The following is a 14,233-nucleotide window of genomic DNA, read 5'->3' on the forward strand; positions in this document are numbered from 1 at the left end:
GACAGACCGGAAGTTAAACCTGACTATTGTATCTACACAGGTTGCCACTATCTGGCCAAGTTGCAAAGTGAGAAGCACCGAAATTTTACAATTTCTCTTCTTAAAATATGATTTGAAACCAAACCTTGGCCTTAACCACTCTGCTAACATTATGCCAAATCCTAAATTAAATGTTTTTAATACATTTTTACAATATAGCCCATTTTGACTTTGCAGTTTGACTATATAGTGGGAATTAACTACACCACCTCACATGTTATCTTGGTATCCAATCACATTCATCAGGGGTTCATTACCCCAATCACATGTTGCTCTGCCAGAATAACCCGTGCTTCTACACCTGCATTGCTTGCTGTTTGGGGTTTTAGGCTGGGTTTCTGTACAGCACTTTGAGATATCAGCTGATGTACGAAGGGCTATATAAATACATTTGATTTGAATCCCCTGTGTCACTGATTATTAGGTCTAGTGTATGTTCTTTCCAAGTAGCCCCTGTAGATAGGCTAAGGGTCCTAGTACCCAAGGTGGAGAACCCCAGACTAGGGCTGTGTTGGTCATGACATTTCGTCAGCCGGTGGTTGTCAAGCAAATAACTGCTAGTCTCACAGTAATTGATCGCTAATTAACGTAAACCCATTTAGCATCTCCTGGCTTCCACACACAGACTACAAGCCACTGATGCAGACCTTTGGAACGTCTACATTTTAAAAAGTCTAATAAAGCCCAATATAGCCCAATACATAAGGTATGCGACTATGATTTGAAAAATTCGCTAACAAAAGACACAAGTTTCTTGCCTTACTGCACACAGGCTGGGCATCATTCACACGTGATAGGCTAATATTGTCACCCATCAGACTATTCTTGATTTAATCTTTACATTTACTAAATAATATATGTGTGAAATTTGTTTGGAGTTAGAATGGACCTTTATCGTGCACCTGTCCCGAAACAGGGACAGCGGAGAAATGCACTTAAATCTCTATGCACTTTAATATCAAATATGAGGACGCGCTTTTCCATTTTCTTGCCAGCCAGGTATGCTATACTCCTGTTGTAAAGATAAGGAACGTGTTTAATATTAGGAAAGTTGAGAAATAAATATAGTATGCCTAGCCTATTTAAAGCTGATGTGATCCTCCTCTTTTTAGTAGAGGCCATCACTCGGTTTTCTCAAGCAATTGCATAGCCTATAGAAATGTTGCGCAACATGAGCTCATGGGCTCTCATGGAGTGTTTGATTAGATTTTCCATTCACATTCACATTGATATCAGATTGTTTAGAGGGACAATAGAGTGCTGAGTACCAGTCAGTTAGCAAGTTTAGCAGGCTACTAATGACCATCAGCAGCATCAGAGCTTGGAGAAGCCTAATTACCGTGACTAAACGGTCATATGGAATTTGACTACCATCATGACTAGTTACCACTGGTGTGGTGGTAATAAGGTTATTGTAACAGCCCTACCCCAGACATACATGATAAGCATGCTGTCTAGGTGTTTGGCCGTGTCATACACTTACCCTCGTCACGGTAGAGTCGTCAGCCTCCTTGGCCCGGTCAACAGACAACGACCTTTTATTCTCAAACATCTTGACCCTGTTGAGCACCGATTGGGGCTTCATGGCCGGGTCGTCCCTTTCCTCCTCCCCCGGGGGCTTGGACCCCGCGTTTACTCCCATCTCTCCTGGGGAGGCCAAGGGTTCGGGTTTGGGAGGGGGCAGGGGCGGGTCAGAGGTCATTAGAGGTTCACGGTGGTAGCCACCGCCCCGGCTGGGAGGTCCTGGGTTATAGGAGGGTCTCAGGCCAGGAGCAGAGTCTCCGTAATACTGCTTGGGGGGGTCTGGGGAGCGGGGCGAGCTTACGGGGTAGCAGTGAGGGGACTCTGACTCGTAAGGGGAGCGAGCATCGTAAGGGCCAGCCGAGGGCGGGGGAGGCGGTTCATCGTACCGCATAGGCCCTGGAGTTTTAACGTGACGAGGCCTGCCGTCGTAGCCCTGCATCCCCGCCGGTGCCTCATCATAGCAGGGCTGGGGGGGGCTGTAGTCCCTGACTGGGCCGTCCTCGTAGGGGGTGGTCCCCCTGGGAGTGTAGCCCTGCTGGTGGCCCGGGCCAGGCTGGTACCCCGGGGGCTGGGGAGAAGAGGTCTGCTGGTCGTAGGGGGGCCACTGGCCGTCGTCGAAGTGTTGAGGCACACGGTTGTTGTAGTGCAGGTGAGGAGTGTGAGGGTCAAAGTTCCCCTGGGGAGGCTGCTTTGGTTCGGCGTAGCCCCCCCCGTCGCTACAGTAGCCGTAAGGCGGGTGGTCGTACTGGCGGTGTGGCTGTTGGTCCTGGTAGGGCTGGTGGGTGTAGCTCAGAGAAGACTTCATGCCGCTGTGGTTCACTCTCACTGGTTCCTCCAGACTGTACAGATCCTTCTTGTACATCTGCAGGGAGTCGGATGGAATATAGAGACATTAATACTAGTAGGAACTAGCTAGTTACAGGTATTTGGTCAGAGCTCGGGTGAATAAGATTTCCAATGTATCAATCACATGGCAAATTAAGTTGAAAACTTGTCAATCTCATTTGGAAAACTATGTTTTTAAAATTAACACAATTACAGAAACTACAGAAAATCCCCCAAAATCAGAGAATGAATCAATTAAAGGGGAGGTTTCTGAGAGGTTCAGCTCAAATCAGAGAATGAATCAATTAAAGGGGAGGTTTCTGAGAGGTTCAGCTCAAATCAGAGAATGAATCAATTAAAAGGGAGGTTTCTGAGAGGTTCAGCTCAAATCAGAGAATGAATCAATTAAAGGGGAGGTTTCTGAGAGGTTCAGCTCAAATCAGAGAATGAATCAATTAAAGGGGAGGTTTCTGAGAGGTTCAGCTCAAATCAGAGAATGAATCAATTAAAGGGGAGGTTTCTGAGAGGTTCAGCTCAAATCAGAGAATGAATCAATTAAAGGGGAGGTTTCTGAGAGGTTCAGCTCAAATCAGAGAATGAATCAATTAAAGGGGAGGTTTCTGAGAGGTTCAGCTCAAATCAGAGAATGAATCAATTAAAGGGGAGGTTTCTGAGAGGTTCAGCTCAAATCAGAGAATGAATCAATTAAAGGGGAGGTTTCTGAGAGGTTCAGCTCAAATCTTCAAAGACTGAACACAGATCAATTAAGAAACAACACATCATCATTCATACAATTAAATTGTAGTAACTCCAAAATATATCAATACATTTAACAAAGGTCAAAGTGCAAGTACACAAGCAATTATTCCTAATCCGTTCTGAATGCATATTTGACTAGAAGTCTTTCAGTCACTCCTGAAAAGTTCCGTATTCTCATGACGTCATCACCAATCAGTTGACGTAGTCACATTGTTGTTGTTTTTTTTTTGGGGGGGGTGTCAAAAATAATGTTTTCTTGATGGTGTCAAAGATATAGGTTTTTTTTTGGTACATTTTCTGAAAGGCTTCATTTCAAAACGGGTGATGTGTAGCCTGTAGACAGCACCTCTAGTAAACGACAGACAGTCACTTCCTATGGTAGAAGCTTGTAACATACAGTGCCTTGCGAAAGTATTCGGCCCCCTTGAACTTTGCGACCGTTTGCCACATTTCAGGCTTCAAACATAAAGATATAAAACTGTATTATTTGTGAAGAATCAACAACAAGTGGGACACAATCATGAAGTGGAACGACATTTATTGGATATTTCAAACTTTTTTAACAAATTAAAAACTGAAAAATTGGGCGTGCAAAATTATTCAGCCCCTTTTCTTTCAGTGCAGCAAACTCTCTCCAGAAGTTCAGTGAGGATCTCTGAATGATCCAATGTTGACCTAAATGACTAATGATGATAAATACAATCCACCTGTGTGTAATCAAGTCTCCGTATAAATGCACTTGCACTGTGATAGTCTCAGAGGTCCGTTAAAAGCACAGAGAGCATCATGAAGAACAAGGAACACACTAGGCAGATCCGAGATACTGTTGTGAAGAAGTTTAAAGCCGGATTTGGATACAAAAAGATTTCCCAAGCTTTAAACATCCCAAGGAGCACTGTGCAAGCGATAATATTGAAATGGAAGGAGTATCAGACCACTGCAAATCTACCAAGACCTGGCCGTCCCTCTAATCTTTCAGCTCATACAAGGAGAAGACTGATCAGAGATGCAGCCAAGAGGCCCATGATCACTCTGGATGAACTGCAGAGATCTACAGCTGAGGTGGGAGACTCTGTCCATAGGACAACAATCAGTCGTATATTGCACAAATCTGGCCTTTATGGAAGAGTGGCAAGAAGAAAGCCATTTCTTAAAGATATCCATAAAAAGTGTTGTTTAAAGTTTGCCACAAGCCACCTGGGAGACACACTTAACATGTGGAAGAAGGTGCTCTGGTCAGATGAAACCAAAATGTAACTTTTTGGCAACAATGCAAAACGTTATGTTTGGCGTAAAAGCAACACAGCTCATCACCCTGAAAATACCATCCCCACTGTCAAACATGGTGGTGGCAGCATCATGGTTTGGGCCTGCTTTTCTTCAGCAGGGACAGGGAAGATGGTTAAAATTGATGGGAAGATGGATGGAGCCAAATACAGGACCATTCTGGAAGAAAACCTGATGGAGTCTGCAAAAGACCTGAGACTGGGACGGAGATTTGTCTTCCAACATGACAATGATCCAAAACATAAAGCAAAATTTACAATGGAATGGTTCAAAAATAAACATATCCAGGTGTTAGAATGGCCAAGTCAAAGTCCAGACCTGAATCCAATCGAGAATCTGTGGAAAGAACTGAAAACTGCTGTTCACAAATGCTCTCCATCCAACCTCACTGAGCTCGAGCTGTTTTGCAAGGAGGAATGGGAAAAAATTTCAGTCTCTCGATGTGCAAAACTGATAGAGACATACCCCAAGTGACTTACAGCTGTAATCGCAGTAAAAGGTGGCGCTACAAAGTATTAACTTAAGGGGGCTGAATAATTTTGCACGCCCAATTTTTCAGTTTTTGATTTGTTAAAAAAGTTTGAAATATCCAATGAATGTCGTTCCACTTCATGATTGTGTCCCACTTGTTGTTGATTCTTCACAAAAAAATACAGTTTTATATCTTTATGTTTGAAGCCTGAAATGTGGCAAAAGGTCGCAAAGTTCAAGGGGGCCGAATACTTTCGCAAGGCACTGTAAACTTCTTACGTGAGTCAACGCTACAACGGAAGATATAGTTATGTAATGAGCCCCCCCCCCCCATAGAGCGAATCAACCGCTTTGACAGAGACTATTAAATACCAAGAAAACTGTCTGCAGGTTAGCATAGTTTGTCATGCAACATTACATTCAGTTGAGCATCTTATGCAACTACAATCTACGACAACAGCTACCAACTACATTCTACTATATAATAGCACTACAGCATACGGTACATATACCAACTACATTGGACTAAACTTCAACTAGAGTCACAGAGAAGTTAAGAAGCTGAAAGGAACCATTAGAGGCCATGCAGAGGAAGAGGAGGAGACAACAGTAACCGTTAATGATGGCGCTGGTTCTTCTTATCCCGGTCACACAGTCAGACCGGTACAAAATGGCACCCTATTCCCTATATAGTGCACAACTTTGGCTGGCTCTGGTTAAAATATACTTAATAGGGAATGGGGTGGGGTTTCAGATGTGCCCACAGACTAGAATAGCCCCCCCCCCCCCGGGTGGACTGCAGACCAACTGTGATTGGTGCATGTGTACTGACCACACACTGACCAATCACACACAAGGTGCATGTTATATAATTCTGTGGTCACACAGTGTGGGCGGGGCATGCAGACGAGAGCCAGTCAGAGGATAAAGAAGCGTGTGAGAAGAAGAAGACAGGACAGCAGGCTGGGGGGGAGATGGGCGGGGCAGAGAACCGGGCGGGGCAGTTAAGGGCATGACTGGCCCAGGCCCGGTCCAGGTGTTCTAGGGAGGCAGCAGGTAGGTGCTGGGGTGGCGGGTAGGTGGTAGGTAGGTGAATACCTTGGGTTCGGGACCAGGGCCGAGCTGCGGGTCAGACAGGGGTTGGGGTTCGAGTGATGGTGGTGTTGGGGGCGGGGCTAGCTCAGTAGGGGCGGGGCTGCTAAGGAGTGAGTCTGCAGCCGGAGCCTCCTCCTCGGGTTCAGAGGTCATACCCTCTACCTGCAGTGCGGGTTGCTGTGACTCAGCCTCAACAACAGGGGGCGCCACAGCCACCGCAGCAGGCAGCAGAGAGGAAGGAAGAGCCAGAAGAGCAGCATCGTCTTGCTGTGAAGTATCGTTAAGAGACATTTTTATTGCAACAGGCTGCCAAGAGAAAGACCACAGCAACACTCCACAAACTACAGCAGTTTCTATCTCCATAGTAACCTTCTCTCTCCATGTTCCTCCTCCTTGAATCCTTTTTCCAGAAACCCGTTTACAATGTATTTGCAACAGTGTGGTTAACTACAAACAGATAGTATACACAAATGCATATGTATATTGTAAAGCTTTGTAAAGGGTCTCTCTTACTGAAGGAACAAACACATGCCCTGTTTCACTCTGAAGAACAGAACAGGTTGTAATAACATCGTTTCAGCTCGTTTCGCCCCTAGAGACACCTACAGCTAAACCTCCATTCATCTCTCCCTCCAATTCCTCCCTCTCTCCCCTACCTGATGAGGAGCGGCGGCCATTTTGAACCCGGACGGGTCGATGCGGTTGGCCGGGTCGGGCGGAGTCACGGCAACGTGCTGGTATCCAGGGTAACCGCCAGTCGAGGGGTCCTGGATGACGGGCGGGTCCTCTCTGACCGGCTCTGAGGAGCGGGTGATAGCTGGCTCCGTGGGAAGACCAACCTAATGGGATTTAGAAACAAGTTACTTCATGCTTCATTATGATTTTTTCCCTCCAAGTATTGGGGTGGCAGCGTAGCCTAGTGGTTAGAGTGTTGGACTAGTAACCGGAAGGTTGCGAGTTCAAACCCCCGAGCTGACAAGGTACAAATCTGTCGTTCTGCCCCTGAACAGGCAGTTAACCCACTGTTCCCAGGCCGTCATTGAAAATAAGAATGTGTTCTTAACTGACTTGCACACACTGACTTGCCTGGTTAAATAAAGGTTTAAAAAATTTTTTTTGTCTTAATTCAGTATTTTTGACAAGCGAACATGAATTAAATCAAATGTAAAAAAAAAAGAAAAAGAAATTTAAGAATCCGTCCCACCTCGTCATTGAGAGTCTCGTCTAATTCCTGGTCGGTGTAGGCCCCGCCCTCTGTGTCCGTGTCCTCGTAGTCAGAGGTGTGGCGGCTGTCCGTGCTGTACATGGAGTATTCACTGCCTGGGGCTGACAGGTATGACAGACGGTCATCATGGATGTCCAGGTCATCGTCCGGCGCGCCGTCCGCCTGGGGAGAGGGGGAGGAGCAGGAGGAGGAGGGGGAAGAGGAGGAGCAGGAAGAGGAGCAGGGGGAAGAGGAGGAAGAGGAGCAGGGGGAGGAGCAGGGGGAAGAGGAGCAGGAGGAAGAGCAGGAAGAGGAGCAGGGGGAGGAGCAGGGGGAAGAGGAGCAGGAGGAAGAGTAGGAGAAGGAGCAGGAGAAGGAGCAGGAGGAGGAGGGAGAAGAGGAGCAGGAGGAGGAGGAGCAGGGGGAGGAGCAGGAGGAGGAATGAGGAAGAGCAGTAGGAACAGGAGAAGGAGGAGGAGGAAGAGGAGGGGCAGCAGGAGTAAGAGCAGAAGGAGAGATGGTAGTAGTAGATGTGAAGAAATATACAGTTTTCTTAGGGTTGCTTCAGCAGGTGAGTCGGAAATGTTTCGATGTTATTCAAAGGAAAGAAGCTCCTGCACATTGTGTTCGCAAAGTATCATATTCATACGATAGATTATTTATTTTTTAATTACCGTAAAACTATAATGGACATCTGAGTGTTTCTCTCACCTTGCCCTCTGACACCCAGACCAACTGGTTCTGTTGCTGCTGGATAGTCTCCTTCAGAGCTCCGTACCAGCCATCGTTCATGTTGTTCATGTTGATGGTGGCTAAGACAGGAGGCCAAAAGGGTTACCGTTTTTATTTATTTAAAAGGGATAGTGTCCAGATTTGGGCAATTAAGCCAAATTATGTCTCTTCGGCCAATCTAAAAGGAAGTTAAGAGGTACTTTTGTGAGCCAATGCAAACTAGCGTAAGCGCAATGACTGGAAGTCTACCTGAACAGCTAGCATGATGCTACTAGTTAGCATGATGCTACTAGTTAGCATGATAATAGCATGTTGCCATAATGCAGCCAAAATATTCCACTATCCCTTTTAACATGCTATTAGTAAGCATGATGCTACTAGTTAACATGATGCTGCTAGTTAGGAGGAGCAGCAGACTAGTTAGCATGATACTACTAGTTAGTATGATAATAGCATGTTGCCATAATGCAGCCAAAATATCCCACTATCTCTTTTAACATGCTACTAGTAAGCATGATGCTACTAGCTAACATGATGGTACTAGTTAGCATGATGCTATTAGTTAGCATGATAATAGCATGTTGCCATAATGCAGCCAATATATCCCACTATCCCTTTTAACATGCTACTAGTAAACATGATGCTACTAGTAAGCATGATGCTACTAGTTAGCATTATGCTACTAGTTTGCGTTATGCTACTAGTTAGCATTATGCTACTAGTTAGCATTATGCTACTAGTTAGCATGATAATAGCATGTTAACAATTCAACTCAAGGGTCAAAGAATGGATCCCTGAGGGACTCTACAAGATATCAATTCACTTTTCTTAACATGCTGCTTTCATGAAACCAAGCAAACAAATGGTTGAATACTTAGGTTTATGATAGAGAGCAGTTTGTGTATGTAAACAGTCGGGTATCTAATAGGGCCAAGATATTTTGTGGAGTTCCTCAGGGATACATTCTCGGACCCGTGTTGTTTTGGAAACACTTAATTTTAAACTATACCTCATTATACTGTCATAATATTGTCAGAAACGTGACATAACAAATGCCCCTCCCTTTACTCACTGGTGAAAAGGGGATGGTTGTTCTTCCTTAGTTTCAGGGCTCCCTCTCTACTCTCCTCCCACCCTCTCTCCCCCACCTCCTCTCTTCCCATCTCTCCCATCTTCCCCCCTCTACTCACTGGTGAAGAGATGGTGGTTGTTCGTCCTTAGTTTCAGGGCTCTCTCTACTCTCCTCCCACCCTCTCTCCTCCACCTCCTCTCTTCCCATCTCTCCCATCTTCCCCTTCTCTACTCACTGGTGAAGAGATGGTGGTTGTTCTTCCTTTATTTCAAGGCTCTCTCTAGACTCTTCCCACCCCTGGACTCTCCAGAGCCTCTCTTCCCATCTCTCCCATCTTCCCCTTCTCTACTCACTGGTGAAGAGGTGGTGGTTGTTCTTCCTTAATTTCAGGGCTCTCTCGTAGAGTTTCCGGGCGGACTTCCTGGACTCGGAACAGAGCCTGGTTCTCATGTTCTTGACCCCTTGTTTGTTGTCTGGGTTCAAGAACACTACGATGGGGTACCACTGGGCGTAGTTCAGACGGTCTACTGCATTGGGGGTGATGTCCAGCACTGCATGTTTGTCCTATATACCAGAAAAGACATCACTTACATAATCTATTCCTCCTACTGGGGCAGAGGGCCTCAACACAGTCAGTGATTCCTCCTACTGGGGCAGAGGGCCTCAACACAGTCAGTGATTCCTCCTACTGGGGCAGAGGGCCTCAACACAGTCAGTGATTCCTCCTACCGGGGCAGAGGGCCTCAACACAGTCAGTGATTCCTCCTACTGGGGCAGAGGGCCTCAACACAGTCAGTGATTCCTCCTACTGGGGCAGAGGGCCTCAACACAGTCAGTGATTCCTCCTACTGGGGCAGAGGGCCTCAACACAGTCAGTGATCCTCCTACTGGGGCAGAGGGCCTCAACACAGTCAGTGATTCCTCCTACCGGGGCAGAGGGCCTCACACAGTCAGTGATTCCTCCTACTGGGGCAGAGGGCCTCAACACAGTCAGTGATTCCTCCTACCGGGGCAGAGGGCCTCAACACAGTCAGTGATTCCTCCTACTGGGGCAGAGGGCCTCAACAGTCAGTGATTCCTCCTACTGGGGCAGAGGGCCTCAACACAGTCAGTGTATCTCCTACTGGGGCAGAGGGCCTCAACACAGTCAGTGATTCCTTCTACCGGGGCAGAGGGCCTCAACACAGTCAGTGATTCCTCCTACTGGGGCAGAGGGCCTCAACACAGTCAGTGATTCCTTCTACCGGGGCAGAGGGCCTCAACACAGTCAGTGATTCCTTCTACCGGGGCAGAGGGCCTCAACACAGTCAGTGATTCCTTCTACCGGGGCAGAGGGCCTCAACACAGTCAGTGATTCCTTCTACCGGGGCAGAGGGCCTCAACACAGTCAGTGTATCTCCTACCGGGGCAGAGGGCCTCAACAGTCAGTGATTCCTCCTACTGGGGCAGAGGGCCTCAACACAGTCAGTGATTCCTCCTACTGGGGCAGAGGGCCTCAACACAGTCAGTGTATCTCCTACCGGGGCAGAGGGCCTCAACACAGTCAGTGATTCCTCCTACTGGGGGGCAGAGGGCCTCAACACAGTCAGTGATTCCTCCTACTGGGGCAGAGGGCCTCAACACAGTCAGTGTATCTCCTACTGGGGCAGAGGGCCTCAACACAGTCAGTGATTCCTTCTACTGGGGGGCAGAGGGCCTCAACACAGTCAGTGATTCCTCCTACTGGGGGGCAGAGGGCCTCAACACAGTCAGTGATTCCTTCTACTGGGGCAGAGGGCCTCAACACAGTCAGTGATTCTTCCTACTGGGGCAGAGGGCCTCAACACAGTCAGTGATTCCTCCTACTGGGGCAGAGGGCCTCAACACAGTCAGTGATTCCTCCTACTGGGGCAGAGGGCCTCAACACAGTCAGTGATTCCTCCTACTGGGGCAGAGGGCCTCAACACAGTCAGTGATTCCTCCTACTGGGGCAGAGGGCCTCAACAGTCAGTGATTCCTCCTACTGGGGCAGAGGGCCTCAACACAGTCAGTGATTCCTCCTACTGGGGCAGAGGGCCTCAACACAGTCAGTGATTCCTTCTACCGGGGCAGAGGGCCTCAACACAGTCAGTGATTCCTTCTACCGGGGCAGAGGGCCTCAACACAGTCAGTGATTCCTTCTACCGGGGCAGAGGGCCTCAACACAGTCAGTGATTCCTCCTACTGGGGCAGAGGGCCTCAACACAGTCAGTGATTCCTCCTACTGGGGCAGAGGGCCTCAACACAGTCAGTGATTCCTTCTACCGGGGCAGAGGGCCTCAACACAGTCAGTGATTCCTTCTACCGGGGCAGAGGGCCTCAACACAGTCAGTGATTCCTCCTACTGGGGCAGAGGGCCTCAACACAGTCAGTGATTCTCCAGTGAATCCTGTTCTCTTTTCATCATGAGTGAAATAGAAAATGGACAACAAAGACAACATTTGGAAAAAAACAAATTCTGCATCGCCAAAAATGTTTAAAAAGAACGTCATGCCACAATAATTGTGGGAAAAAAAACGAAAAGAAAAAAAAATTCCTCAAATCAAAATGAGTCCTATTGAAATGAGTGACTCTACGTGTTAAAAAAAGGGAAAACTCACTCTGTCGATGATCTGTTTGATGGTGTGGAGACGGATGATTCCTGAACTACGCTGGTCTTTCCCCGCGTCTCGAGGTTCACTCTCTGAAACAACAAGGGGAAAGAAATAGTTTCATTGCGTGGTTCTTTTCATCGTTCTATAATTAACTCGTGTTTTAATGGAATTCTAGAAAACTTCTCAGGTCATTTCGATACACTTCTGTTACTCACTTGCGAGCTCGAACAGGTCGGGCTCCTCTCGAGAGAGTTTCTCTCGTGCCACGTCAGCGATGGGTCCAAATATCACCACAGGCCTCAGGAAACCAGCTGGACAAACACCCCCAACAGAAGGCCATCAAAAGTACATTAGACTGAGTGGGAGGAATAGTGATTTTTATTTGGCTCTCCGATAGCTGTGGAAGACGCAACAGTTTCCACACCAAACGTTGGAAACATGACGAAATACAGAACGCTAATGGACATAGAACTTTAACACAAATTTATAACTAAAACTACACAACTAAAGAAAAGACACATTCTAAAAGCAATAACAATTGTTTCATTTAAAAACAGCGTAACAGTTAGTAAAAGCAGAATATTTGGGTCAGGATTGTGTAGCAGCAAACCGTAGTGTTTACAACCCAGGGGTCTTTTTCTCCCCTCTATCAATTGAAAGACAATATTTATAGTTGGAGCTACGTTATGAAAGCTCACCACTATTAGAAACAGGTTACGATTTACAAGAGTCGCTAGAGAGGAAGGTTGAGGGAGGAGGGGCTAGAGAGGAGGGCTGTGGGAGGAGGGCCTAGGAAGGAGGGGTTAAGGAGGAGGGGCTAGAGAGGATGGCTAAGGGAGGAGGGCCTAGGAAGGAGGGGATAGGGAAAAGGGGCTAGAGAGGAGGGCTGAGGGAGTGGGGGCTAGTGAGGAAGAGCTGAGGGAGGAGGAGCTGAGGGAGAAGGGGCTGAGGGAGAAGGGGCTGAGGGAGGAGGAACTGAGGGAGGAGGAGCTGAGGGAGGAGGGGCTGAGGGAGGAGGGGCTGAGTGAGAAGGGGCTGAGGGAGGAGGGGCTAGAGAGGAGGGGCTGAGGGAGAAGGGGCTAGAGAGGAGGGGCTGTGGGAGGAGGGGCTAGAGAGGAGGGGCTGAGGGAGAAGGGGCTGAGGGAGGAGGGGCTAGAGAGGAGGGGCTGAGGGAGAAGGGGCTAGAGAGGAGGGGCTGTGGGAGGAGGGGCTGAGGGAGGAGGGGCTGAGGGAGGAGGGGCTATGGAGGAGGGGCTGAGGGAGGAGGGGCTAGGGAGGAGGGGCTAGAGAGAGGAGGGGCTAGGGAGGAGAAGCTGAGGGAGGAGGGGCTGAGGGAGGAGGGGCTGAGGGAGGAGGGGCTGAGGGAGGAGGAGCTAGGGAGGAGGGGCTGAGGGAGGAGGGGCTAGAGAGAGGAGGGGCTAGGGAGGAGAAGCTGAGGGAGGAGGGGCTGAGGGAGGAGGGGCTAGAGGGAGGAGGGGCTAGAGAGAGGAGGGGCTAGGGAGGAGGGGCTGAGGGAGGAGGGGCTGAGGGAGGAGACTTTATGTTTTTTAGCACAGATAAGAATTTCTAATGTGTTATTACAAGGCAAGTCATCCTCACCTTCTCTAAGCACCACCCTCTCGTATGCGGGGAACTTGGACTGGACGGGCTGGGCCGACAGGTCCTCTCTGCTCTTCCTCAGGTTCCTCTTGGAGCTCCTCAGGCCCCTGAACCTCCAGAAGTCTGCCCTGTCGCCCCCAGCCGTCTTGGGGAGGCTGTACTGCACGCTGGACAGCTGCTCCGCTCTGGAGACAGATAGAGGAGAGGGAGTTGGATAACTAACTAACTCGATAACTAACTCGATAACTAACTCGATAACTAACTCGATAACTAACCCTAACCCTGCTGTCTTGGGGAGGCTGTTTTTCACACCCAGAGTGGAGAGAAGTTTGTTATTATGTTTTTCTCTGTAAAAGAGAATGAGAGTAGGTCTCCCGAGTGGTGCAGTGGTTTAAGGCAGTCCAGGCTCTGTCGTAGCTGGCCATGACCGGGAGTTCCATAGGGCGGCGCACAATTCCCGGGTTTGGGGAGGGTTTGGCCGGCAGGGATGTTCTTGTCCCATCGCGCTCTAGCGACTCCTGTGGCGGCCCGGGCTCAGTGCACGCTGACACGGTCACCAGGTGTACGGTGTTTCCTCTGACACATTGGTGCGGGCTGGCTTCCGGGTTGGATGGGCATTGTGTCAAGAAGCAGTGCGGCTTGGCTGGGTCGTGTTTCATGGCTCTCGACCTTTGCCTCTCCCAAGTCCGTACGGGAGTTGCAGCGATGAGACAAGACTGTAACTACCAATTGGAAACCAGGAAATTGGGGGAGAAAAAAAGGGTACAAAAAAAATAGTATTTAAAAAAATGAGAACGAGATTTAGTTCTCTGTATAACTCAGATGATGAAGGTCTATTGATTGAAATGTTGGTGAAAAATATTACATTTACATTTACATTTAAGTCATTTAGCAGACGCTCTTATCCAGAGCGACTTACAAATTGGATATGCTTGAAATATGCATTTTTGGGGAATCAAAATCACCAGTGTGCTAGAGTTGCTTTTCTATTCAGAACAAGAGAATGAGAGGGAC

At 48.2% G+C, this 14,233-nt stretch overlaps 1 protein-coding gene across 4 annotated transcripts in view; it reads right to left on the minus strand.

Annotated features, from left to right (window-relative positions):
- LOC135508922 (tight junction protein ZO-1-like) overlaps positions 1-14,233 on the minus strand; it is a 220,775-nt gene that overhangs the window by 14,263 nt on the left and 192,279 nt on the right. For all 4 annotated transcript variants that reach the window (XM_064929141.1, XM_064929140.1, XM_064929145.1 and 1 more), the window contains 8 exons: positions 13,220-13,404; positions 11,836-11,931; positions 11,627-11,709; positions 9,362-9,572; positions 7,916-8,016; positions 7,205-7,387; positions 6,657-6,839; positions 1,523-2,425 (listed from right to left, as the gene is read on the minus strand). In XM_064929141.1, coding sequence (XP_064785213.1) covers positions 1,523-2,425; positions 6,657-6,839; positions 7,205-7,387; positions 7,916-8,016; positions 9,362-9,572; positions 11,627-11,709; positions 11,836-11,931; positions 13,220-13,404 — 1,945 coding nt within the window. The remainder of the gene's footprint in view (positions 1-1,522; positions 2,426-6,656; positions 6,840-7,204; positions 7,388-7,915; positions 8,017-9,361; positions 9,573-11,626; positions 11,710-11,835; positions 11,932-13,219; positions 13,405-14,233) is intronic.

Source organism: Oncorhynchus masou, chromosome 22 (assembly GCF_036934945.1).
Source record: "Oncorhynchus masou masou isolate Uvic2021 chromosome 22, UVic_Omas_1.1, whole genome shotgun sequence".
In the NCBI taxonomy this organism is placed as follows: Eukaryota; Metazoa; Chordata; class Actinopteri; order Salmoniformes; family Salmonidae; genus Oncorhynchus; species Oncorhynchus masou.